This window comes from Urtica dioica, chromosome 7 (genome assembly GCF_054948205.1).
Source record: "Urtica dioica subsp. dioica isolate 48M chromosome 7, U.dioica_male_clone48M_v1_H2, whole genome shotgun sequence".
Lineage (NCBI taxonomy): Eukaryota > Viridiplantae > Streptophyta > Magnoliopsida > Rosales > Urticaceae > Urtica > Urtica dioica.
In genome coordinates this window covers 4610036-4636893 of record NC_142762.1, presented here as the reverse complement: position 1 = coordinate 4636893, position 26858 = coordinate 4610036, and the positions used below count along the sequence as shown (strand labels likewise).

The 26858-nt window shown below is 41.0% G+C and overlaps 2 protein-coding genes and 1 long non-coding RNA gene across 3 annotated transcripts; 1 reads left to right on the top strand and 2 right to left on the bottom strand.

The window, feature by feature from the left end:
- Window positions 1–275: 275 nt before the first annotated feature.
- Window positions 276–2007, top strand: LOC149390152 (uncharacterized). The gene is made up of 3 exons (XR_016300353.1): window positions 276–384; window positions 752–845; window positions 1823–2007. It is a non-coding gene; the product is annotated as an uncharacterized LOC149390152 (long non-coding RNA).
- Window positions 2008–3599: 1592 nt separating this feature from the next.
- Window positions 3600–25699, bottom strand: FANCM (DEAD/DEAH box RNA helicase family protein). The gene is made up of 23 exons (XM_089620759.1): window positions 25543–25699; window positions 25213–25480; window positions 24934–25077; window positions 24393–24475; window positions 24161–24275; window positions 18125–18216; window positions 17947–18001; window positions 17741–17862; window positions 17544–17657; window positions 10718–10908; window positions 10296–10426; window positions 9708–9765; window positions 9391–9461; window positions 8529–8578; window positions 8296–8461; window positions 8060–8187; window positions 7639–7974; window positions 7474–7525; window positions 6473–7111; window positions 6028–6360; window positions 5817–5871; window positions 5586–5729; window positions 3600–4525 (listed from the first exon to the last, which is right to left on the bottom strand). Exons 1-23 carry the CDS (start codon window positions 25591–25593, stop codon window positions 3871–3873), a joined length of 4053 nt encoding a protein of 1350 aa, XP_089476885.1. The 5' UTR covers window positions 25594–25699; the 3' UTR covers window positions 3600–3870.
- Window positions 22066–23063, bottom strand: LOC149390151 (uncharacterized). The gene is made up of 2 exons (XM_089621200.1): window positions 22406–23063; window positions 22066–22094 (listed from the first exon to the last, which is right to left on the bottom strand). Exons 1-2 carry the CDS (start codon window positions 23061–23063, stop codon window positions 22066–22068), a joined length of 687 nt encoding a protein of 228 aa, XP_089477326.1.
- Window positions 25700–26858: the final 1159 nt, after the last annotated feature.

Here is a 26858-nt window from a genome sequence, read left to right as displayed (position 1 = left end):
CTAGGTTGGCCGTGTAACTTGGTTGAGCCATATGTTTGTTTGTGACCGTGGGCTTCGTTTTGGCTGGCTCGGTCTCACTGCTCGTGATTATTTTTCTGAGCCTCGATTTGAGTTTTGTGGTCGTTTGGTATTAGAACGTTTCCGGATAATTGGATTTCGGTTTAAGTGTACTTAAATTGGTGTTGGGTTCGGGATTTTTGGAATCGGGATTTGGATTATGAAACTGATAAGGGTTTGGAATTTAAGATATTAACTCGTCGTTGGATTCCAGGTTTGTATTACAGATCTTGACGGACGAACGGGAACCAGACGAGTCAAGAGCGACGAGATCAGTTTCTGAAGATATCAAGTGATAGAGTTATCGAAATAAAGCTCGATTAACTCGTGAGTTTTAAATCGCTTATAGCGTTTAAATACTCTTAGATATGTACTTTCAGAATTTAAATAAATAATTTATAAATTATTTATTTAACGATGCTTATGAATTTAATTTAATTATTCGTTTGGAATTCTCGGTTATTTTTAATTTCGGATTATTTGATTTATTTAAGACTCGTGATTATTCGTTGAACATTATCTCGTATCACTCTCGATAGGAGGATACGCGAGTCTTGAATAAACCTCCGAAAAACCGGGGAATAATAAATTAAATTCTCGAATTCCGAACCGACTCTAATCCCGACAATGAACCCTATTATCTTTAAGTAAACTCGAATCCATTAACTAACAGATGTTCAACTCCGGATGCTAGTTCTCTCGACGTTCGACAAGTGCCAAGTGTCTCGAAGAACGTGTGAAGCAAGACATCTTCGGGAATCGTCAAGCTTTCTGTCGAACAATTCCGGGTAAGTGTGGAGACATTAGTCAACTACTTACCAAGGGTATAACCCTGTTTGTTTGTGCATTTGCTTGCTAGTAAACAAGAGTAGGTAAAAGCCTAAAAATGAATAAACTCGAAAGTTAAGGCTTCGGCCACTCTTGCTTGAAAACTTAGCTCGGGTTCGCCCGTTAGGTTCAAACACTAACTTGAACCAGCCTTGTTTGCTTCGTGTGTGGTTAGACTTCTCTTCTAACTCTAGGAAGTAGGTTAGAATCGAGAGGACGGAAGAGCGATAGACTCTCAAATTCAATCGAGAGTAGAGAGTTCGAAAGTCACATTTCGAGCTTTCAACTTAAAACACTAAACGAGCTTCAAAGAGAAACAATAACTTCTTTCGGGGTTTATCCCGTCACGCTCTTCCGTATATAAGTTTAACGTGTACGCTGCTAGCTGCAGTGTACCCAAACTTTAAACTCGTGTCGGTGGTACTCACAAGTCCCTGACTTGTGCTTGGCGGGCCATGTCGGTCCGTGCGCCGAGTACTCAAAGCAATGGGTGAAGGTCGCGCATCGCGAGCTCATTGCTTGCTGGAAGACTCACCGGAAGCTGCCTTGAGCACACCGGGGCGTAGTGGGTGATGGTCGCGGTTCGCGAGCTCACTATGCCAGAGACCAGTGGCGCTGACGTCATGATGAAGGAAGTACCACTAGTGGATCCCAGACATGTGTTAAAACTTAGATCAGTTGACGACTGCTGCTCGAAGTTGAAAACTGGTCTCTAGTCGGACCGGAGGTTATAGCAGTGAGGAGTGTATAACCTTGCGGGACGGCTAGTATTCTAGGATGCGCGCTCATTAGTCACTTTTAGGTGATAGCTGCATCCTGCATTCTTGTTTGCTTGTTCGCACGTCACATGCTTTGCATTAGCTGCTTTTCTTTCATAGGCTCGACTCCCGCTTGCTGAGTCATTCGACTCATAGTTTTATGTCCCTTGGTAATGTAGATAAGGGCAAGGCGGCAATGTAGACGACCGAGAAGGAAACTGAGACGGAACGCGTATCTCTTGACCTACGGGCTATGGGTTCTGGCTCGGGAAGTAGACCTCTATATATATAATGTTTTGAATAATATCGACTCTTCCTTAAATAATATCCCGTGTATATATGTGAAGTCGGGAGCTTCTATGTACATATATGTATATATATGAGGGTCGATATACGACTTCTAGTTCTGAAAGAAAAAACGAAAAATTTCCCGAGAATTTCGATAACCACTTTTGTTGTAAACGTTCCCGCATTTTTAATAATATTGTATTTCGTATATTATATGTTTTGTAAATTATGTATTTACTTTAAATGTTTGTTTACATTATATTATTCATATATGATATGCTCCCGTTACGTGATGTTGGTTCCGTCGAGTCGCGGCTTGCGGGCGAGGTGACGACGCTCGCGGGTCGTGACAAGAGTTCATCAGTTGTTGACATTAGATGTCAACAATTGACGTCCATTGTTGACATCTAATGTCAACAACTGATGAACTGTGTAGAGTTTAGACGTCAATTTCTCACATCAGTTGTTGACATTAGATGTCGACAATTGACGTCCATTGTTGACATCTAATGTCAACAACTGATGAACTTTGTAGAGTTTAGAAGTCAATTTCTCTCATCAGTTGTTGACATTAGATGTCAACAGTTGACGTCCATTGTTGACATCTAATGTCAACAACTGATGAACTCTGAAGATTCTTAACATACCAAACAATATCCTAAAATTTTAACCACAAAATTTAGGGAAAAAGCGAAACGAACCTTGTGTGCGACCTGGTCTTGGACTAAATCTGGAGTTTTGAGTTTGGCGTTTGGATCTCGTCGGCATTTGTGTCTCGTGGGCGTTTGGGTCCTCGGGTTTTAGAGAGCTGGTGCGAGAAAGAGAGCTGGTCCTCGGGCTCCTGGGTTTCTTGGGTCTGGTGGCTTTGGGGTAAAGAAAGAGAAAGAGAAAGAGAGAGAGATCGGGAAAAAAACAGTCCGACGAGGGGACAGAGAGAACGAGAAGAGAGAAGAGAGAAGAGAGAGTGAGAGAAAGAGATAGATTGACGAGAAGAGAGAACGAGAAAGATGAGAGATAGAGAAACCAGACTGATGCGAAGAGAGAGAGAGAGAGAGAGAGAGAGAGAGAGAGAGAAAGAGAGAGAGAGAGAGAGAGAGAGCCAACCAATAAAGGGGAGTGTTGGTGAGATTGTAAGAATGTAAGAAGTGAAGGGTAAATAGGTAGTTTTGCATAGGTGTTAGTGGCATTGGTGTCCAAATTATGCATTTGATGGAAAATAGGAAAAAGTTATCATATAGGTAGTAGTTGTGACAATTTCTCTTAATAAAAACGCAAAATTAGAAGTAAATCAGTGCCATGTTAGATTTCTATTCGTTTAAATCCATGATGAATACCGGTGATACTCGAATCCAATATTAAGTATTTTTACCGTGAAAATAAAACATAAGGTATTTAAATGACACCCAACTCAAACATTGAGTATTTATGCAGCTATTAACTCTAAAAATTACTAAAATATCTAGCTAAATTTACCCGAAGTATTATACCATCAAATTATCCATTATTATGTCCAGTGCACGAACACTAACGTTGGGTATCTCTTCGCATCTTTCATTAGGTAACTGCCCTATAATATATATAGTTACTGTGTAAGCAAATGCTCACAATCTTTTCCCATTACTTCCAACTCAAAGTTGAGATTGAGAATGAAAAAGGTGAACTCCAACTGTAACTTCCAGTCTCAGTTTTTCACTTTGCCTCTTCCCTCTATACACAAGTTTAACAGCTATAAATAGCGGCAAAAACTCTTGGCAACGAAAGAGAAAAACTTCAGGTATAATTTAAATATTTATTTTGTTACCCCTATATCGTTATCCTTTACATAAATCACTGCACTATATAAATAGGAGTCCTATCAGATCCTCTCTTAGGATTTGGACACCATTTTTGAAGTTCCAAAGATAATTTGATTCCATACTTCACCATTTTAACTCCATTACTAATCAATCCCAAGATCAAATGACGGCATATCCGAACCCGGACTATGAGGATGCAAAAGAGCACTTATCTCTTGCTTCTTCTGTGGCGTCAAAGTGGCTGATTTCTGCTGGAGAAGCAAAATGGCTTCAGCCTCAACTGCGTCGAAGTCAATATCCTCAAATGACGGGATATCCAAATCCGGATTCTGAGGAAGCAAAGATAAAGTAGTCTCTTTCTTCTTCTGCACTGTCGAAGTCACTGATTTCTGTTGGAGAATCAAAGTGGCTTGAGCCTCAACTGCGTCGCAGTCAATATCCTCGAAGAACTCATCATCATCACACGGCATTAAACCATTCTCGTATTGAAGAAGCTGAAACTCTCGCTCTAAGTTCACTGCAGGAACAGAAATCGACGGACAGAAGCTAAGCTTTCTTTTGCGAGCATCGTTTATGGAAGAAGCCCCCGTCGTGCAAGGCACGGCTTCAGAGTCGCAGTTCATTTGGAAGCATTGCTTGGGGTCGGTCAGAGGGGAGCGGAAGGAGAAAGATTGCTTCCCATGCAAGCTTTCTGTTTCACTCATTCTAGGTGTGGCAACTGAAGAAGAATGAGAGCTAGGTGTGGTTGTGGAGGGACTTGGGTGTCTTGGCATTGGCGATTGGGTGAGCAACGAACGCCTATTATTCAGACATGGCATGTTTGGTAAATTCACTCGATATGAATATTGTTTAGAAGAACACTTAAAATAAATATTCAAACCCAATTCAAAACAGTGATTAAATAATTGGAATAATATGTGGAAGTGTTAAGGAAATGAGCTTCAAGCAATTTAAATAGAGTTCGGAACCATTTGCAATAATTTATATTTTCTAATTAAATCTAAATAAAAGATTTGGGAATATATATATATATATATATATATATATATATATATAGCCCTTAATTATTACACAACTGGGCATTTTGGTCTCTAAACTAATTTTCTGATCAGATTAGTCCTCGAACTATTTATTTTGTCGCGCTTTAATCTTTTTATCAAAAACATTACAATTTTCATGATATATATTACCTAAAAGAGGAAATGACGGCAAAAGTCCATTAAATTTTAGGAAACAACTAACATAATCTCTATTCTTTATTTTGAACGGTAAAAGTCCCTAATCTTGACAATTACACATCCCGTTGGTCCCTAATGCTATATGACGTTAAATTGTTAACAGAATGAACATTTAAACATTTTTTTTGTAAAATAAATCATTAAAACAATTCAAACAATAGAAGGGACGGAGAAAGAAAGAAAGATTTGAGCAGAGAGGTTATTTTTAACGTTATATAGTATTAGGGACCAACGGAATGTGTAATTGTCAATATTAGAGACTTTATCGTTCAAAATAAAGAATAAGGATTATATTAGATGTTTCTTAAAACTTAAGGGACTTTTACCATCATTTCCTCTACCTAAAAAACATATTTTCAAACAATTAATTTGTAAACTTTGTACGAGAAACTAATTATATTGTAGTTCATGGGCCATTTCACTCGTAAAACTAGTTAAAGAACCAAAAAGTATAATAATTCAGACTATTTCCGCTAAAAAAAAGGTATAATTAATATATATATATATATATATATATATTTGATATATATATATATATATATATATATTTGATATATATATATATATATATATATTTGATATATATCAAATATATATATATATATATATTAGAGAGAGACCTGTAAATGGCCATCATATCAGGTGCGGTCACTGATTGAGTAATTGGATTTGTGGAATACGTTCTGTCATCTATGAAACTACCATGTGAGTTGTTGTCTTGGTAATCTTCCTCATCTTCAGACGCATCTCCATTGCTAGATACCCTATGCAACAAACAGCCAACACACTGAAATCAGAAAGTAGCAAAAACAAATCAACAAAAGTTTGAAAAACAAAAGTGCTTAGCGTACTCGGCTTCTTCATCAATGAAGGCTCTTACGTCGTCATTAACAGGTTGCTTCTTACCTGTAAGTATCACCAAAGAACGAGGGCAACGCGAAAGATATATATATAAAAAAAAAACATAAATCCAATAGAATCTAACAACTGTACAACAAAACAACAAAGACAATTGCAACTGAGATTTATATAGATGTAACAGGTTTGATGTTCGACACATACCCCCCCGTCTTGAATGCTTTGCTCTCGAGACAAGAGAACTGCATCTCTCTCTCTGGAGATTCCCATTCTCTTCAAAATCCCCAATCTTACGCAATCTTTTGAACTTGCGAGTATTTTTTACACTTTCTGACTTCTCTCCAATGCTTAACTGCCAATTTTTACTGCTGCTATCGTTTGTGAAGTCTACCAATGGACTTTCAGATTTGTCTGCCACCGGGGAATTGGAAGCAAAACCTCTTATGCTGGCACTCCCATTGTTACAAAGAACGGGAGTTTGGGATGCTCTTTTTATAGCAGAATCGGCAAGATTCCCCTCACTGCCATTTGATAACCCTACAGAATTCAAATATAGAAGTATACTTGTTGAATTGATTACGAAACTCAAAACTGCTAGGATGAGAAGAAAAGAAAAGAAAAAAGCTATGGCTCAAAATGAATTACTGACCATTATCCACGATAGGAGATTCCGGAACAATGCCACTTTTGATCATATTGGTTAGCCGAGGACTAAGCTCGATATCTCCAAAATCGCGACCATCCTTGTCATGAAACAATGATGTATCAGCATCATCATCCGGTGTCTCACTAGCACTGTCTTCGTACTCCGAATTTTCTCTCCTAGTTGGTGTCAGAGGAACCCTCTCTGGGCCATTGATTGCTTTCACTGCATTTGAACTACATAAATACCTTGGACTTTCATACCTTTGGCATTTTCGGTGGGGAGTCTTTTGATCTTGGACCGCTCCTGATTGAGTAATCTGGCCAATAATATTTTCGACCCTTTCTAAATGCCAAGAAAATTGATCTACACAATTTAGCACCTTGTGTTCACTGGTATTCTTTGATAGCGATAATTCTTTCATAGAAAGTACAGGTATGGAGAGAACGATAACATTTCCAAAAGAATCGACAGAAACAAAATCCGATCCAAAGAGATATGAATGTGCTGCAGGACTTTGGACAGAGATATCAAACGCACTATCCTTCTCCTTTGTTTGTACTGTATGATCAGGTGATGATGCTTCATAGTCCAATAAATCTCCTTCCGAATCGAGCATTAATGAATCATTGGCATGTAAAAAATCTGCCGTAGAATTTTAGCGATTTAGACTAGTGCAGATAAATTCTTAAAGCATATGCAATGCCTCTTCCGTTTACAGTTCATAATGTTTTGAATGATCCTATATAAGTTAAATGCGAACTAACATGGACATGAAGTTAGAAATCCATGCTACTGGATCCATTATTAGCATCCTAGTGAGGTACAGGATTCATTGGACATGTTTGGAAAAGAGCAAACATGCATTTTTCCTTAGAAAAAAAAACACCCTGTACTATCCTAGCACAACCAATATCTAACTAATCTCAATCATATGGCTCTTAGAGTGTAACTGAATTTCTGCATAATTATTTTAAGCATAAATTAAATTATATACATCGTATTACCTTCACTGTTCACGTGATGTTCAACATTGTCAATGCACAAATCCTCACCATCCTAAATCCATTAGATTGATAACATGAGCAGAAGTTTCAACATGTTCTAGCTTAAAAGGATAGAGAGTACAATAATGAAAAAAAAAATCCAAGCATAATGATTGGAAATATAACCTCAATCAGGGAAGTTCTGCTATCGCCGGCAAATGATATTCCTTGCAACTGTTGCATTGCATCAATCAGCAAGCCAGTTTTATACGAGTGATTTACATTATAAACTCTTGACGAGAGCGCCTGGAAGTGCGGAAAGGCAATAAGAGACGGTTTCCATGTAATACCGCCTGGTGGGTTGAAATATTTTGAAATTAAATTGCTCTCTGAATCAGTTAGTTTCCCTTGAAACACAGGTGTCACCGGTGTGCCATCATTTTTTACTTTCTTTCCAGTGCGTACAAACTTTTCAATCGCAATCTCAACATACTCGACTTGGGGTTTGTAGATATGAGGAACCTGGAGTTACAAGTTAACGTCATTGTATGTGTTATAAGAGAATACGCCGTGTGCAAACGAAGATAAAACCTCTCCAATATCTCACCATTCGAGGACTAGGATGGAAGATGAAGCTATTTACACCCCCATTTCGCATGTGCTTTTCAATAGACTTACTACTTGCTAGCTTGCGCGTGTAACTTACCATCTCCATCCCTTGACATGCTAGAACTAGTGAACATTGCGTCAAGAAAAACAATTTTTATGAAACGAGAAAAAATCTAATGCAGTCGGGTTCATATCCTACTTAATGGAAGATTTGAAAACAACCACAAAGGATATCAACTCGACCATCGCTTTTTCGTCCTGTTCTCCCCATTCGCTGGATCATTCGCAGCGGTGAAACATTAGCATCAAAGCATATAACCAGATCAACTTCCATGATATCCAAACCTTCTTCCCCAATGGACGTGGCAACAATGACATTGAACTCACCAGCTCGAAATTTCTGTAACAGGGTAATTGAGTAAACAGCAAGGTGGTTGAAGAAACAGTCGGAGACTGAAAATACGTACCTCCAACACAGCCTGTTGGGCTTTTTGAGACTGGCCTTTCAATTTTTTTCCTGTAAGAAACTCGTCAGTATAGTCTTTTGCTACAATATAATCTATATTCAATTTTACTAGCGTGAATGATGCAGTAAATCAGTAACTCTAATATTAGCTACAAAAACTATTGCGTGAAAAAACTGCTCACATGTACCAATTCGTATGGACTATGGAGTGAGGCTATTTCTTGTGTATGGGATATATGGAATAACTGTGAATAGAGAGGACTATTCTTGTTCATTGCTTTCATCACAACCGTATAGCCATTTTCGATTATTAAGTCTTCGTGGATCTGTTCATGTGCTAGCATGTTGGGACACTCACAGATTGATAGATAGTATCAACCATTGTATTGCTTTAATGCTTTACTCCTCAGTTCAATTTGTATTATTTAGCGCATTTGTCTAGGCATTGATCATGCATGTTGTAATTTCTATTTAAGGGCGTTTTCTGGTCCCTTTGGTCGGATGAGGTTTCGGTTTTGATTTGTCTAGGGTGGCGTGTTCGTTAATTAGTGTGCACTCCGTCCCCTTTCGAACTCCTCACCAACTACCTTTGTATCTTTTCGGCTTCGCCGTTTGATTAATAAAAATGTCCCGTGTTTCTCTAAAAAAAAAAAAAAAAAAAAAAAATACATCCTTCAAAACAAGAGTTACAACACGCTGCAGAAATAAGTTGAGCCATTTTCTATCAGGCATTATCTAAGAAACCACTTTCTTGTTGACTTTCTAAAGGAAGATGATCATTACATTTGAAATCATATTGTCAGTAAAAACATATTTTTAAAAGAAAAGAAAATAAAGTTTATTCCTATTGAAGGTTTCCATACCTGAACTTTGACCAATAAATTCAGTGGCTCTAACATAACTCCCAAGCTTGACCAATGCACCCATTATGTCGCTGCCCATTGTTGTCATTTTACACGAGATTCAATCAGATTCAGGGAACTAGAGAAAAACAAGAACAAAATCACACGAATAGTTTTTCGGTGCATTGGTTCAGTATAAGGAAAAAAATCCGTGTGTCTGACTAAGCCAGGTGTCAAAGGTTCGAATCCTCAAAGTTAAACAAAGACCCTTGCTGTCAGCCAAATACTGTATACTAAAATAAACTTTCACAAACAATGTACTAAGATGGTTTCAATACCTGACGCTTTGCCTATAGTTGGAGAAAATAATAACCCTGGAATTCTCTGGATCCTTTGCTGCAGGCACGATATACATGTATGACATTAGAGAGAGAGAGAGAGAAGCAAATCATTTAGTATCTTATTTCCAAAAAAAAAAAAAAAAAAAAAAAAAAAAGAGCATTGCTTATCTCAAAAATCCTCAATACAGCATTAGTAGAAAACACAAGCGATGCTACTTCATCACTTGTATATATAGAATTTAGGATTCCATATTTTGTCGCAAGATTGACAATAATAATATTAATAGCAAAAAATTAGCCAAATAAGCCACCGAAAGTCTAAGAATAGCTAGATAGCCAATATTGTGTAATTTTTTTGTAAATAGCCATCTTAACTTATTTACGGCACTCAAAAAGATAAAAATACACGGAAACATTCCCGCCTATTTTGGGTTTTTTTTTGTCTTTCTGAGTGCCGTAAATAAGTTGAGGTGGCTCTTTACAAAAAGTTGACTATTATACAAAACGTTATAAGTCAAATGGCTATATAGCTAAAAGACCCTATTAATAATAATTATTATTATAAAGTGTTGACAAGACACATACTGAAATGATTCAGCAGCACTTCTAACATTTTGGATAATTTAGGACTAGGGGCACCATTGGACAAGTTTTGCTTCATCATGAGTTTCGCTTCAATAATATCTTCATTTCTGCTCATGTATCTCGCAAATGACCTGAAACAGTTAAAAAGAGTACTTAAAGCAATGTTGAAAACCCAAGAGTGCTAGTTTAAAAGATAACCCCTACAGAATCAAAGTATAGCCAACTTAAACATAGCTTAGCACGTAAAAGACATAATGCTAGACAGCAGAACTCTACAGAATTTAGTTTTACAATACGAAATTTCTATTTTAATCATTATTGTTGCAAAATAAGAGGCTCCATTTTAATGTCCGAGGGGAATTCAGTTGCCGCCTTTTAATATTTTAAAGTTCTGTTAATATAAAACTAAAGAAACAACACACCCTTGTTTCCATTTATCTTCAAGCATCTCATATGCTGGACTTATCCCATGGACTAAAAGCAGTCTGCGGATGTGTGTAAGGGTTATAAGTAGTCCAAAATATCCTTCTGCGTCATTCTTATCAAAATTGGAAAAGTTCCGACAAGCTTGGCGAAATTTATCCCTTGAAAAAAGTAATGCAGTAGGACTCAACTGTCAAACATAGAAAGCATGTCAGACAAGCATAATCAAATTTCAAGGTAAGACAAACTGATCAATCTGTGTCGTTCTGGATAGATTTATCAGATCAGCGAGTTTCAAAATGTATCCGGTCAGTAATATACATTGTATGCAAAAAAATGTTTATATATAGAGGTCCTACATTCCCTTTTGGAACGAAGACGGAGACCACAACTCGGGTTGATACAAAAAAAACTGGAACACACAATATCTCTTAACCAATTGGTGAAATCTTTCAAAAAAATGTATCGGGGTATTTGTCCAAGGAGCTGAGAGGGACTTCTAGCATCTGAATACTTCAAAAGTAAATGATAATTAATGGTGAACGTGTAAGAAAGTTACCAAGGACCTAGTAAGTAAAGTAATTTTTTTTAAAAGAAACAACGGTACTTTATTAACTCATCACGGCGAAGCCGGAGAAAAAGAACAAGTACAAAGAAGCCAAAAACAAAAACATGAACCCAGAAAGACGAAAATTACAGAGCGCTAGACCAGTCCCTAGCCAAAGGGCGATACAATGATTTAAACTATCGATCAACCTATTCATGTTCCACAGCTCATCCTTAAAAATAGACTTCTTCCGAATGTTCCAAATTCCCCACAAGCCAGCCAGAACCCCGGTCTTGGCGGCTGCGGCCCTTTTAGAACTGAACCCCCGGAAGATGTGTGTGTATTCAGCACCGCCTCGACGGAGGTTGGACTGGAGACGAGGTCCAACTTTGAAAAGAGCCACTGCCAGATTTCGGAAGCCACGCCACACCGGAGGAAAAGATGATCAGCGTCTTCACTCGCACTGTGGCACAAAGAACTAATGTTCGGCGACAGAGACAGATGAGGATTCAGTTTTTGAATTCGATCCGCGGTGTTCACTCTCTTGATAGCCACCTGCCAGGCGAAGAACTGAACCTTGTTCGGAGCTGAAGCTTTCCAAACTGCATCGAAGAAAGGAACGGGGGGCAGAGGGGCTGCGGGGGAAAGATCCTCGGCCATTGACTTAACCGAGAAAACATTTTCGTCACCCAACCACATGCGCCGATCTTCGAGACTTCCCAACAATTGAAGGCATCCAAGACCCCCATCAAACCAGTAGCTTCGCATGACTCTCTGTTCGTCAGATTCCTGGGAAAACCGAAATTCCAGTTCACTTGACCGGGAAAAACGGGAGAAGATGCGAATCTGTTGATAGGGCATTTTGAGAGGGGCATAGTCTAGCCAAACCTGGGAAACGGTCTTTCAAACACATATCTCCGCACCATAATTCCTCCCAAAAGCGCACAATAGACCCATCAAAGACCTTCGATGAACAGCGACTGAAAAACATCTCCCGGACAGTCGAAACGGAGAGCCAAGGACTACGAAACGTGCAATCCTTAATGTCCCCCCGGTTCCACCCATTGGAAAGAACACCATAGATAGCAGAGACAACATTATGCCACAATGTGTCTTCTTCAATCGGGAAGTGCCACAACCATTTCGCTAGGAGAGCGTTGTGCTTGTCCACAAGACTACCGAAGCCAATATTCCCCTTTGTTTTTCGGAAGACATGTATCCCACGCCACCGCTGTGCGAGATCGCCCTTCCTCAAACCCTTCCCACAAGAACGTTTCATAATCTTTTCAATATTGGCAGCGACCCCCACCGGCATTTTAAAAATTGACATAAAATAAGGGGAGCGCGGAGAGGACTGCGTTGATAAGCGTCATCTTCTCACCCTTAGAGAGGAAACCTGGCTTCCAGCCATCAAATCTCTTCACCACTTTAGCCAAAACCGGGTCCCAAAACGCTTTTCTTATGGGGCTGTCTCCCAGAGGCATTCTTACATAGCTAATTGGCCATTTAGCTTCTTTACACCCTAGAGACTCGGCAAGAGCAGGAATCTCAACCTCGGAGCATTTAATGCTTACTACATTGCTCTTCTCAATGTTGATCATGAGGCTGGAAGCTGCACAAAACTCCATGACAACACCAAGCAAGTTCTCCCAACTTGTCAAATCATCCTCGCCGAAAATCAGTGTATCATCGACAAATTGGAGGTGAGATATCGCGATACCAGGCGACCAGACAACGATTGGCTTAAAAAGACCTCTGCTCACTCAACAAGATATACGACGCGAGAGTGCGTCCGCAACGAGGATGAACAAGAAGGGGGATAAGGCGTCCCCTTGACGTATACCTCTCGACCCGCTGAACCTTTCTCAAGACTTGCCGTTGATCAAAACGGAAAAAGAGACGAACATGGAGCAGCCCCTGACCCACTTTCTCCAACGTGTGTCTAGACCCTTTTTTCTCTAAAACAAAGTCGAGGAAATCCCAATTCACTTTGTCGTAGGCCTTCTCAAAATCCAGCTTAAGAACCCCACCTTTCTTGCGCGCTCGGCTGAACTCTTCCACAGTTTCGTTAGCAATAAGAATCAGATCCGTTATTTGCCGCCCCTTTCACGAAAGCTCCTTGGCACTCACTGATCGTATCTTCCATGACCGTTTTCATTCTCTCTGTCAACACATTCGCAATGATCTTATAAAGACTCGTGACGAGGCTAGTGGGTCGAAAATCCCTCACTCTACTAGAGCTGAGCTTCTTCAAAATCAGACAAAGGTGAGTTTCATTGGTAATATTGTTGATTACCCCGCTGTTCAAAAACTCAGAGAAGACTCATAATATCGTCCTTGAGAATCTCCCAAAAATCCTGGTAGAAAGCTATGGAGAAACCGTCGGGTCCTGGCAATTTGTCCCTAGCACAACCGAAAACCCCTGCTTTAATTTCATCTTCCTCGAAAGGTCTAGACAGTTTTGAGGCATATTCAGTAGAAATAGCCTGCCAATTCACCCCCTCCCACACGGTCGTGCGGACAAAGCTGGCTGAAAATAAGTGAGAATAAAAGTCGTTGATCTCCTCGACAATAAAATTCTCCTCTACGATGAGAAGTCCTCCTTTTCAAGGCTCCGAATAGCGTTTTTGGCTTTTCTTGCCAACATAATGGAATGAAACCTCTTAGTATTGCCATCTCCGTCTTTGGCCCACGCGACTTTGCCTTAGAGTCTGATCGCTCTCTCTTCTTCCTCTAAGATCCCCGCTAGCTTAATTTTCAACTCTGCCCTTTTGTTACGTAAATCGAGTGGCCAGTTCGATTCTTCCTCTGCTTTGTCCAACTGCTGAATACCACGCTGAATGCGCACTTTTAACCCATTCCTTAATCTTTTTCATTAGCCCTTTTAAGTTTTCGCATGAAGCAGAAGCCCTCCCAACCTTGCTGCTCACCTTGGCCCCACCAGTCTTTCACTAAATTCCTAAAGTCCTTGTTGACCAGCCACGAATTGACGAGTCTGAAAGGGCTCTAGCCCCACTTAACAGGACACGTACTGATTGTGAACGGAAAGTGATTTGAGACCCGTCTAAACTGGATTTCTTGTGTACATAAAGGAAAGCACTCTTTCCATCCTTCGGTGAACATGAACCTGTCAAAAAGGGAGCAAATCGATACCCCTCGAAACGCTGACCACGTAAACCTTCCATTAGAAAGGGGCAGATCTGAGAGGCCGAAGTCCGAGATGAGTTCATTGAAAAGCCTCATTGATCTCCTGGCCCTGACCGAGGAAGTACGCTCATGAGTGAAGGACACGACATTGAAATCACCACCGACGCACCAAGCAGGACCACAAAGCTCGCCGAGACTACTAGCTCATCCCAAAAATCCCCACGATCACCCGAATGACAAGGACCGTAAATTCCCGAGAACCATCACGACGAGGCAACTTTAGCAATCTCAATAGAAATCGAGAATGACCCCACAAAATTATTCAAGACGCTAACTTTCCTCGAATCCCATACCAAAAGAACACCTCAAGAAAAACCGATAGCAAAGAGATAAATCCATTCTTTAAATCTAGAGCTCCACACACTACCCACGAACCTTCTATCCACATTAGACCTTCTCACCTCCTGAAACACTACAATATACGAGTTAACACTACAAACCAGAGCCTTAATACCTCTCCTCTTATCGGGGTCACCCGTCCCCTTAATGTTCCAAGAGAGAATCACTGATTCCTTGGTAAATTCCCAGACTCCTTCATTTTACCAAAGGACATCTCAAATTCTAGATTCCGGAACTCCCAGCGTTGACCCTTGACTCTAGTCGATTTTTCGGATCCCTCTACCACTTGATCAGTGAAAGGGCAAGGAGTCGCCGCGTCCAAAGTCGGGGGAAACGGACAGTGAGCGGCGACGAGGTCGAGTAAGGGGTCAGAGCATCTTTCAATCCACAAGGGAGCACTAATCGGTCGGCGGCGGAAACTCGGGTCCAAAGGTTAACGCCAAACCATTGAGGCACTCTTTGGGCCAATCTCACCATCTTCAAGCGAAGACGGAAAAAGATTCTTCAGATGAACCATCCTCCAGGTCCGAAACACCGTCATCTTCAGTCAAGCCGAGCTCTTCTTCCAACTAACTCAACTCCCCCTATGTCACTCACGATACCCGACTCTTGGCAGAAAGGAGACGAGGCCTCCTGATCCTCTCTCCGTCGTCTCGAAAAGAATTTTCCAAACTTCCGATCCCTCATCAGTTCCGAGTCACTGTCGTAGTCAGTAAAGAACTTCCGTGTTCGAGGGACAAAGCTCTTCTCGCCGATAAAGTCGTTCCATCTAGCTATAGTTGCAACACAAAAAATGTGTTTTTGTTTAGAGCACCACCGACTAGGCCCAGACTTAGCAAGAGGAGCGAAATTTTCTACCACATCAGACTTGGACGGCACTACCGAATTGAAGGCCCAAGATTCGTTTTTCTGAAAAGGCATATATCAGACAGTGGGGAGCACTATATTAACATGGACTGGAAGGCCCTCTTCCTAGATAGGGCCCACTTGAGAACAAGAAGCCTTTTCCAAAATCCCTTGGTCACATGTGCAGAGCCCTTCATTCTCTCCAACGATAGAATTAGAAGGAAAAGAAAAGCCGACCATAGGGACACGTGTCACCCTCCTCTTAAACGTCGTGCCTTCCAAAAAAGAACTCTTTTCAGTTGTGCTAGGGAAAAGCGCGCAGTCATTAGTAGGATTTAATCCTATTCCTTGGGCAATATCTCTGACTTTGTGCGAATTCAAAAGGGCTCCACTTCCAAAGGCGCAATGATTCGACTCTGCCTCGGCCTGAGAGTCGTCCTTGGAACCGGTTCTAAGAAAGTTCAACGGCGAGCCACAATCCGACGTCACGGCAGAAGAGCCACAGGTTGAACAAACGCAAACGAACGGAGTTACCAAGCATTAAATCCGATTCAACGAGCCTTGAACCAAACCCTTTGCATCTGATTTATGCATGTTGGAGGAAGGAGAGGTCAAGAGTCTCTTTAGCAATTTCGATCAAGCCGCCTAGCTTATCTCCGATTTCCTTCAAAGAATTGTGGTTCCAAAGGTCGAAAGGGAGACCCTCAATCCCTAACTAGCTATTCTGCAAGAAAACCTTCTGGCCTGCCCATAAATGTTCTTCCGACCAACAACTGATGAAAGCAACCTCTTCCTTCTTAAAAGCCACCACCGCCAAGCTCGTCAAAAGATCGTTCTCTTCATCATCACAGCACCAGACCACAGCTTTATTTCCAATGAAGGGTGACTAGGAAAAAGATTTCCCGGTCCATCTCTGGATCTCCTGAAAAATAGCTTTCCATTGTGTCACATCTTTAAGACGACACACTAATGCAGCAAAATCCCAATTTTGGACACAAAAGGGCACTTTCGGAATGTCTCTGTTGTTAGTGGTCATCTTAGAAAGAGATCTTTCGGTGCCGAGGACTTCTTTTTTTCAAGACGAGGGAGGCGCGGAACGTCCCTTGGGCTCCACCACTTCTTTGAAGCTGAAACAGTTCACTACCGACTGTACAAACGGCCTCGGCAATGCCTTTTTGACTTCAGGTGCATGAAAAACACGCTTCTCTTGGTTCCAATCCTTGAGAATATTGCACAGCGAGCGGGAGAAGAACAGCCAACCTTTCGAATTCCTTCCTTCCGGGACGAGGATGATTTTCCACTCTCCTCGAGCGACTTTTAGAATTTTGATACATCTTCCACGCTTGTTCTCCAAAACGTCTAAAATGAGAGACGAGAAATTATCCGAGAACCACCTTAAAAAGAAAACAAGCTGAAAAGCTTCAGATATCTCCACTGACATGTCACGAATCCAAGCAACAGCTTTTCTCTAGACGAAAATGCTAAACGCCTTTACTCCTCTGCAATTCTCACAACTCTTCCATCCTTCCTTATGGAGCATCTGAACTCCTTGTTTTCAAGTCTAAACTTGTCGACAAAAAACTGACGCTACCTCCGGCCATATTTTCGTTAAAGAGACGAGAAACCGATCAGAGAGCGGGAAAGGGAAAAGAAGAGAGAGGAGAGAGGAGAGACATTTTTCAGTAAGTAAAGTAATTTATATTCTATCTTTCAGACTGAAACAACCTCACTGCCTTGCTGGTTTTCACTGTCCCAAATGGCGGGTGCATTGTTTAATCCTATCATTGCCAATACCAACATATGTGCCTCTAAAAGAAAATTTGAACATTCTATCCAGCATATAATGGTTAGGCAAGTAAAGTGATACATAACATAAATACACATACTGATTTTTCATCTCTATTTGAGTGAATTCGCCAATCATTCAGCTTTTTCAAATACGGGCGTATCACAGCTGAAATTTTCTCACTTATCCCAAATGCATCTTGTCCCACAGCAACCTATTAAGGTTTCAACAATAGTGAAAATCCAGTATTTTGTTTTTCTTAGGCACATGAAACACAGATATGTACTGAATCCTTACTTGTATCAACTCTAACTTCCTATTATGAACGTATTTAATGACATCATGGTCACTTTCTTCGCGGAATTCAAGTGTTGATATGCGTAAATTGTCAATTACTTGCTGGATAGTCTGCTGCTTTGCTGAAAGATGCGTGAAAACTATTACTGAAAAATTAGGATGTGTTTGCATATTTTGTTTAAGCATGGTATATATCAGGAACTTACACCCTGGTGTAGCCGTCAGAGCTAATATTCTCAGACACACTGGAACACCCATTAACTGCAAATAAAAAATTATCCTTTTACCAAGCTTCATCCCATACATCGCTTTGAAGATATGTATGATAAAAAAAAATGAAATGGAATCGAAACCACGAAGATATATAAACGAAGTGTACCAGACCTCGCGAACAGCAACAGAAGAAGCGTAATTCCCCAAAGCTCGGTGAGCTTCGTCAATCACCAAGCAAACCAAGTGTTTGGCAAAACATATGCCTGCAAAAAATCAACATAGTGGATAAATAAGTAATGCTTCATGATATTGACAGTATGTAACACACTGAATGATCATACATCATTATAGCCAAAAAATGAAGAAAAAGCTAATTTAACCTAACAAAATGATGATGAACTTAGAAAAGGAAAATAAAACACATTTGTATTGATAAGTTTGTGGAATATTTTGTAACCCTTTAAATGAATTGATCTGGCAAAACCAGCTTGCAAGAAGACCCATGTGCCTATTATCATTTGATGAATTTATTAAATCTTTTTAGGAGGCCCCAATGACTATAGATAGAACCTATCCAATTTTTGCAGTGCGATGGTTAGCTGTTCATACCCACCGCTTCTTTTATAAGCCTTGTAAATTTCCAATGTGGGACTGCCAACACGTCAAAGCACTTCAACACGTCAATAAGCATGAGCTAATACAGACAGTCCCTACATATTTTTTTCTATAACCATCGTGTCCAGGTTAGACCCGACTGAAATCCACGATGCCCTAGCATTATCAATCGGGAGACTACCGTAGCGACCATGAATACTCTTGTTTCTAATGTCAACAATGTTTGCTTTCATATATCACCAGTAGGAACTAATCAGTGCAAGAAAAGGTTACTGCTATCTATTCCTCAGTTAGACTTAGAAAGTAGAGTCAAACATTGTTGACAATTGTGTCTTCTAGATTTTGAAATGGGGAAGCAAGGATTCGACATAAGAATTGAACTTAAGGGGTCTAATTTGTATGTCAAACTAGCATACCACGTTTTGAATGAAAAAAGAACAAGGGAGAAGAGAGCATTTCTCGCCTCAACTATAAACGCCGAAGTCCCTTGCACTTAAGTTTATATATGTGAAGAGGTATTTGGGCGAATCTTCTAATATTTTATTCACTAGATTAGCATGGTATTTATATACAAGATGAATGCTAATAATAGTAAGTATAAACCATAGTAATTAATACTGATTCTAGAACATTCTGTAACACTCCCCCTCAAGCTAGAGCATATATATTAATCATGTCCATCTTGTTACAAAGAAACTCAACCCGAACCCCATTAAGAGCCTTAGTGAAAATATCTCCTACTTGATCGTCTGTCTTTACATAGGATGTGGAAATCAAGCCTTGTTGGATCTTCTCACGAACGAAGTGACAATCAATCTCAATGTATTTTGTTCTCTCGTGGAAAACTGGATTGGATGCGATATGGATGGCAGCTTGATTGTCGCACCATAACTTCGCCGGAAAAGTGATGTCGAAACTCAACTCTGTCAATAGCTGATGTATCCACATTATCTCACACGTTGCTTGTGCCATAGCTCTGTACTCCAACTCAACATTGGATCTCGATACAACATGTTGCTGCTTGCTCTTCCATGAGACCACAAAGACGCAATATCCAGTCGTCGATCTCCTATCAATCTTGGATCCTGACCAATCTGCATCTGTAAAACATTCAATGTGAGTATGACCATGATTCGAGTATAAAATTCCACTTCTTGGTGCTCCTTTCAAATAGCACAAGATTTGCTCTAATGCTGCCCAATGGTCAACTGTCAGAGACGTCAAGAACTGGCTTACTATGCTAACAGAGTATGCAATGTCTGGGCGAGTTACAGTGAGGTAGTTTAGTTTGCCGACCAATCTTCTGTATCGTTCAGGATCCTCCATTGGTTTTCCTTCCTTCGTAAGATGCTTGGGAGCCGTTGGGGCACTACACGGCTTGACCCCTAATTTTCCTGTCTCGGAAATCAAATCAAATACATACTTCATTTGTGATAAGTATATACCTTTTCTGCTTCTCGCTACTTCGACGCCTAGGTATTTCAGCGTACCCAAGTCCTTCGTGTGGAACTGATTGTGGAGAAAGGTTTTGAGAGATGAAATGCCAGTAGTATCACTTCCTGTAATTACTATGTCGTCAACATAAACAACTAGGAGAATGACACCTTTCGATTTCCTGAAAAACACAGTGGTCAGATTTGCTCTTCAAAAGCCCAAACTGTTCAAGGGTCTGGCTAAACTTTCCGAACCAAGCACGAGGACTTTGTTTCAACCCATACAACGCTTTTCGAAGACGACACACTCTGCCATACTCTCCCTGAGCAACAAACCCGGTGGTTGCTCCATGTACACCTCTTCATGTAGGTCCCCATGTAGAAACGCATTCTTAATGTCGAGTTGGTGCAGGTGCCAATCATGAGTTGCCGCCAAGGAGATGAAAAGGCGAACAGATGTCAACTTAGCGACCGGAGAGAAGGTATCGGAATAGTCAACGCCATAGGTCTGGGCAAAGCTTTTGGCGACTAATCGGGCCTTCAATCAAGCAAGTGTTCCATCCGGATTCATTTTGACCGTTAAGACCCATTTACATCCAATTGTTCGTTTCCCTGAATGAAGAGTAACCAGCTCCCAAGTACCATTGTCGTCTAAGGTATTCATTTCCTCTGTCATTACTTCTTGCCAACTTGGATTGTCTAAGGCTTCACGTACAATTTTAGGAATTGTGATGGAGTCAAGGGATGAAACAAAGGCATATGAAGAGGATGACAAAAGATTATATGAGATAAAGGAAGAGATGGGATAGGTACACTGGCGCTTACCTTTGCGTAATGCAATGGGAAGATCTTCGATCTGAGGTGGATCTAACGACGAAGGACCCGGTGTAGGACATGTCGTTGGAGGATCGATGAGTGTGTGTGGTGTTGGGCGGATGCGTCGAGTGTAAACGATTGGTTGTCGAGGAAGAGGAGGTGGCGCAAGACTGGAAGCAGGTTCGGTGGTGTTTATGGAGTTAGACGCTAATGGAGGGATGACTTTTGAGTCTAAAGGTGGTGAAATGTCTGGTGAAGTGATTGAGTAGACTAAAAGGTCATCATTCTCAGGTGGAAACAAGGCTGGTCTCTCGGACGTGAAGTATGGTAAGTGTTCCTGAAAGGTGACATCAATGGAAACAAGATATTTTTGAAGACTTGGACAATAGCACCTATATCCCTTTTGAAGACGAGAATACCCCAAAACCACGCATTTTAAAGACTTTGGATTGAATTTTGTGAGACCTGAACGGACATCCCGAACAAATCATGTGCTACCGAAGACTTTTGGACTAACCGGGAAAAGGACTTTATTGGGAAATAAAATTTTGTATGGAATGGCACCTCGAAGGACGGCAGATGGCATGCGATTAATGAGAAAACATGCGGTAGAAATGGCATCAGCCCAAAAACATTTTGGAACATGTGTTTGAAATAGGAGGGCACGTGCTGTTTCGAAAAAATGTCTGTTTTTGCGTTCGGCCACTCCATTTTGTGATGGGGTATCGACACAAGAGGTTTCATGGAGAATACCATGTTGCGTCATGTAGTTTTGGAAGTTACCGGACGTGTATTCCTTGGCATTATCACTACGGAAAGTGCGAATAGAGACGTTAAATTGAGTTCGAATTTCCGCACAAAGAGTACAAAATATTGAAAATAATTCAGAACAGGATTTCATTAAAAACAACCAGGTTAGACGAGAAAAATCATCCACAAAAGTGACAAAATACCGAAACCCCGGTTTGGACGCAACTGGACAAGGACCCCAAACATCTGAATGGACTAATTCAAAAGGAACACTAGACTGTTTATTTATTCTAGGACTCGAACTAAGACGATGATGCTTAGCAAATTGACACGACTCACAGTCTAATGAAGACACCGAGCTAAATTGAGGACAAAGTTGCTTGAGGAGAGGAAGAGAAGGGTGGCCTAGGCGACAATGTTCGTCAAATGCATGTGACACTTGGACATGCAATATGTTTGGATGTGTCGAGAATGTAGAGGCCTCCAGATACATGTCCTTTACCAATAATCTATTTCGTCGTGAGATCCTGAAAAACACAGGAGTCGGGAAAAAATAAGATGGAGCAATTTAGTGTTTTTGTGAGATGGCTAACCATAAGGGGATTGAATGATAATTTGGGCAAATGTAAAACTGGAGATAAAGGTAAGGATGGAGTTGGAGTGATGGTGCCCAAGCCAATGACATTTGAAGAAGAGCCATCGACTAAGGAGACCATGGAAGCAGAAGCATGAGATGTAAAGGTAGAGAAGAGATTGGAGTTACCTGTCATATGATCTCTAGCACCAGAATCTATGATCCATTTGGAGGATGAGGACATGAGACACGCATTTGTTTTACCTGATTCAGCAATGGCAGCATCAGGGGAATCTGAAGACCTTAGTGATTCTTGGTACTGTGAGAACTTGGCAAACTCATCGGCAGGGACTTGAACAAAGTTGTCAGATGAGGATGCAATGTGAGCGGAACGGTTCTTCTGATTCTTGTCCTGGAGCTTTCGACACTCATCCTTGGTATGGCCCGGTTTCTTGCAGTAGTTACAATGAATTGTGCCTTGCTCCATGGGACGAGTGTCAGAGGCCCGTGAACCCCCTCCCGGTTTGTAGTAGGCCGAGCGCCCCGAACCATATGAGTTTCGAGATAACAGAGCGCCACTAACTTGAGTGGGCGGAGGTCCTTCGGTACGGAGAATATGACTAAACACCTCTTGGAAGGAAGGGATGTCTGATCCTGAGATGATTTGAGACCTTGCCGTCTCAAACGTTGAAGGTAGTCCCGCAAGAAAGCCCATAATAGCCATTTGCTCCTGTTGTTGTTGAATTTTCACATCGGGACTGAAGGGCAGCAACATGTTAAGCTCCTCGTAGGTCTTCTTGTACTCCATGAAGTAAGAGGTGAGTGATTGGTCTTGTTTCTCAGCCCTGTAGAAGACTTTGCACACATCAAATATGCGAGAAAGGTTTCCTTTTCCGGAGTAAAGGAATTCCAAGTGATCCATTAATTTTTTAACAAACTCACAATGGTTGACGAGACCAATTACCTCATTGTCAATGGAGTTCCTGATTTGTAGGAAAAGACGAGCATCATCGCGAAGCCCATGTTTTCCGCGATACGTCATTAGGAGCAGTGTCGGTCAAGTGGTTGTCTTGGTCGATGCTTCAGAGGAACAAACGAATGCTCTTGCTCCAATTGTTCGAACCATTTAACTTGAGGTCCGTAATCTTCGAGAGCATGGGCACCATCTCTGAAACACTGACAGTCTTTCGTTCAGTCATTCCGACTTCGAGAGTTGGGCAACGGGATTTGGGGGCAAGCAACGAGACTAAAGACGATGCGACGACGATGCGAAGACGGAGGCAGAGGCAACCGGTGTGAGAAACCACAAAATAAATTGGTCAAACGGGCCGAGGAGAAGTCGACGAGGCGGTGGGAAGCGGCGGAACTGAAAAACGGCGCCTGGAGGATGGCGGGTGGGCTTCACACGCTGCGCATGTGGGCGGCGAGTGGTGGCGCGTGGAGGAGCGTCGGCGGCGCGTGGGCGAGTTTTCGGGACGGCGACCGGCACAAACTTGGTCGAAACACGATGCTCGGACGTTCTAGCTGGGTGGTGAGATTAAAATATCAACGAAATAGGTGTATTTGAGTTGGGATTTCAAAACCCTAGAAAAATTGGGAATTTAGGGTTTGTTTGGGAATAAAGTTTCGGCGGAGGGAAGCAAAATTCGAACCCAGAACTTGGGAAGGCTTAATTTCGGATTTAGAGAGGCTGATTTCGGATTTTAGGCTCTGATACCATGTGAAGAGGTATTTGGACGAATTTTCTGATATTTTATTCACTAGATTAGCATGGTATTTATATACAAGATGAATGCTAATAATAGTAAGTATAAACCCTAGTAATTAATACTAATTCTAGAACATTCTGTAACAATATACTCAGAGCAGATACGTATTGCACTTTGACCATTTATTTTGGTAATCTAGTATTGTGTTCCAGTGCTATTTCCTCTATTAGTAAGGCAGATAGTAATACGTCTTTAAGTAAAGAGTTGTAGGAAAGGGAATTAATGATGCAAGTAGAAAAAGTTTATTCACCGGATTGTAAATCTTTCTCCAGCACTTGGGGAGTCACGAAGAATACTCTTTTCGACTTCCAAAGGTCTGCTCTTTTTGCAGGAATAGTCATGCCAGTCATATCAATTGTCATTTCCTGCATTTTATTGTGTCCATCCAAATCTTGTCAAAATGAGAAAATGGATCGTAAAAGAATATTCCAAAGAGAATAATTAAATTAATCATGCAGTGGATGAGAAAAACACGGTCTCACTTGTGGTATTCCTACAATATTATGGCAGGCTTCAATCTGTTGCACAACCAGCGGTCGAGAAGGTGCAGCAAATACAATTTTTCCTGTTATACAAAGACAATGTGTTGCTATTCTTGTAAGCTTATCCAATATGACCAAGATATTCAGGTCATCAAATTAACTAGGAATGAATTTAGCCAGGTCTAACCCGGACACCACAGTATTTTTCTTTAAAAAAAAAAAAAAAAAGTAAAGAATGAGGGATTAGGCAGGGCACGCAAGGATGTAGTCAGTAATTTGTACTCCACTGGAGAGCATTGGTCCTCTTGAAAGGCCAGGTTACCTAATGTATCCTACTTTATCAATACAAAAAGTCATTTTGCCATTCGTTCACTCATTGATACGTCTCTAGTAAGGACAAGGGTCTATCAGAATTCATCCATGAAGTGGAAATCAAAATGTGGGCTATGATGCATTTAACCAAAGAGAAAAATATCTATAAGACACAAGTTCTATGACAGCGGCAATAATTGTGGAGATTGAAGAGTAATAAGAATGTTACCATCTGGGAACCATCTAAAATAGTTATACATTACAACAGCGGCGATAAAAGTCTTTCCCAGTCCCGTCGGCAAAGCCACCAGCGTATTGGAGAATAGTGCAGTCTTCGTGATATGGAATTGATACTCACGCATAGAGACATTAACTACACTTAAAAATAAACATTAAAAATAAGAATATGAAAAGCTTGCATTTTGAGATAGGACGATAAACAGCATGATGTGATACAAATCGATGGGTAAAATAGATAAATTAAAGGGTAAATAAACTTTATTTGAACCTGGGTATATCCAAGTTTTGGCCGCATCGGGATCGATCTCGACGCAGGACGGTTTTTCTTCACTCTGTTCCCTGATTTGGGGAATCTCTGATGGAAGCCTCGGCGCGGATCTCACGACGAATTTGTCGAGCGTCGATTGCTTGGCGTTCTCGCGGCCTGGGAAAAATCTCTGAGGCTTCTCGGAAGGAATGGAAGAAGTGGAAGCGAAATTCCCTGAAGCTTCGCAGACTATGTCGATTTCTCTACAGGCTTCGCTCCAATCGATTCCCTGAAAGAGAAGAATTAGCGAAAAGAAAGAGAAACAGAAAGTGGAGACGAAAATGAAGTTACATCATCGTCGTCTTCTTCAAAGTCGCCGGGAAGATTGGAAGTGGGGCCCATTGAATTATGATACGAATCGAGTTTTCTGTTTCTTTGATTTTTTAAAGCGAGAGAATGTCGAACGCCGAAGCCAAACCCTCAGGCGGAGGAGCAAGAGAAGGGAATTGGCGGCAAAAATTGAAAAAGGGCTCAATTGGACTTTTATTAAGGATTCAGTGCTCAGTACGATAGGCCACGTTGGCAAACCAAATATAATTTTTATTTTGAATAAATTACTGGAATGCCCCTTGAACTATGACCCGAATCCACAATTGCCCCCTCATAAAAAAAAATGATCGTCTGTTTACTTTTAATTCTTATTTTGTGTCGAAAACAGTCATTCCGTCTAATTTTCTCTCATTCTGTTATGTTTTTGCTCGGTTTTTTTTACCACGTGAGCTTATTTCTTGGTGTAATGTCTAAAATATCCTTAATGAACTTCTCCCTAAATACGTTTTTTTCTATCTATATCTACATCTATATTATTATATATCTACATATTATATAAATATTAGGATACAACAAGTTATATTTAAATTATTAATATTTTTCTTTTATTCAATTGATAATTTTTATTTACAATTATTAATGTTTTTCTTTTATTCATAAAATTTGTTCAATTTCTTTTATTCATAGATCAGACCTCCCAGTTTCATTCTCTTCATCTGAACCGAGGCGAGCGAGGCGACCAGACAGAAGACGACGAAGATCGTCGTGGCCCGCCAGCTCCAGAACTCCGGTTTCGGCGCCGAAATCTCGTCCAGGTCTCATTCTCTCTCTCTCTCTCTCTCTCTCTCTCTCTCTCTCTCTCTCTCTCTCTCTCTCTCTCTCTCTCTCTTCCTGAGCGTTTCTTTTCTTGTCTCTTTTTCTTCGCCGCAATCCACAGTCCGACGCGCACCTCGCCAGGAACGCTCAAGAAGAAGAAGAAGAAGAGGGCTGAGCGAGAGAGAGAGAAAGGCCGAGAGAGAAAGAGAGCGAGCGGCTGAGAAATAGAGAGCGAGAGAGTGAGCGACTGAGGAAGAGGAAGCTCGGCTGACAGCAAGCCACCGAGACCGAGCACCACCCGTTTTACAGTTCCGCCGAGGAAAAGAGCCGCCACCGCGCGCCGCCGAGGACCCCGGACCGAGAGAGATCGCCGGGAAGAGAGGAAGAGAGTGCCGAGGAAGCTGTGTTCCGCAGAACAGAGGTGAGAAACCGATTTACCCTAAAATTGAAATTCGATTTCTAGGGTTTGATTTGGGGGTTTTCGATTTTGAGCGGATTTGTTGGTTTTGTTATGGGTTGGA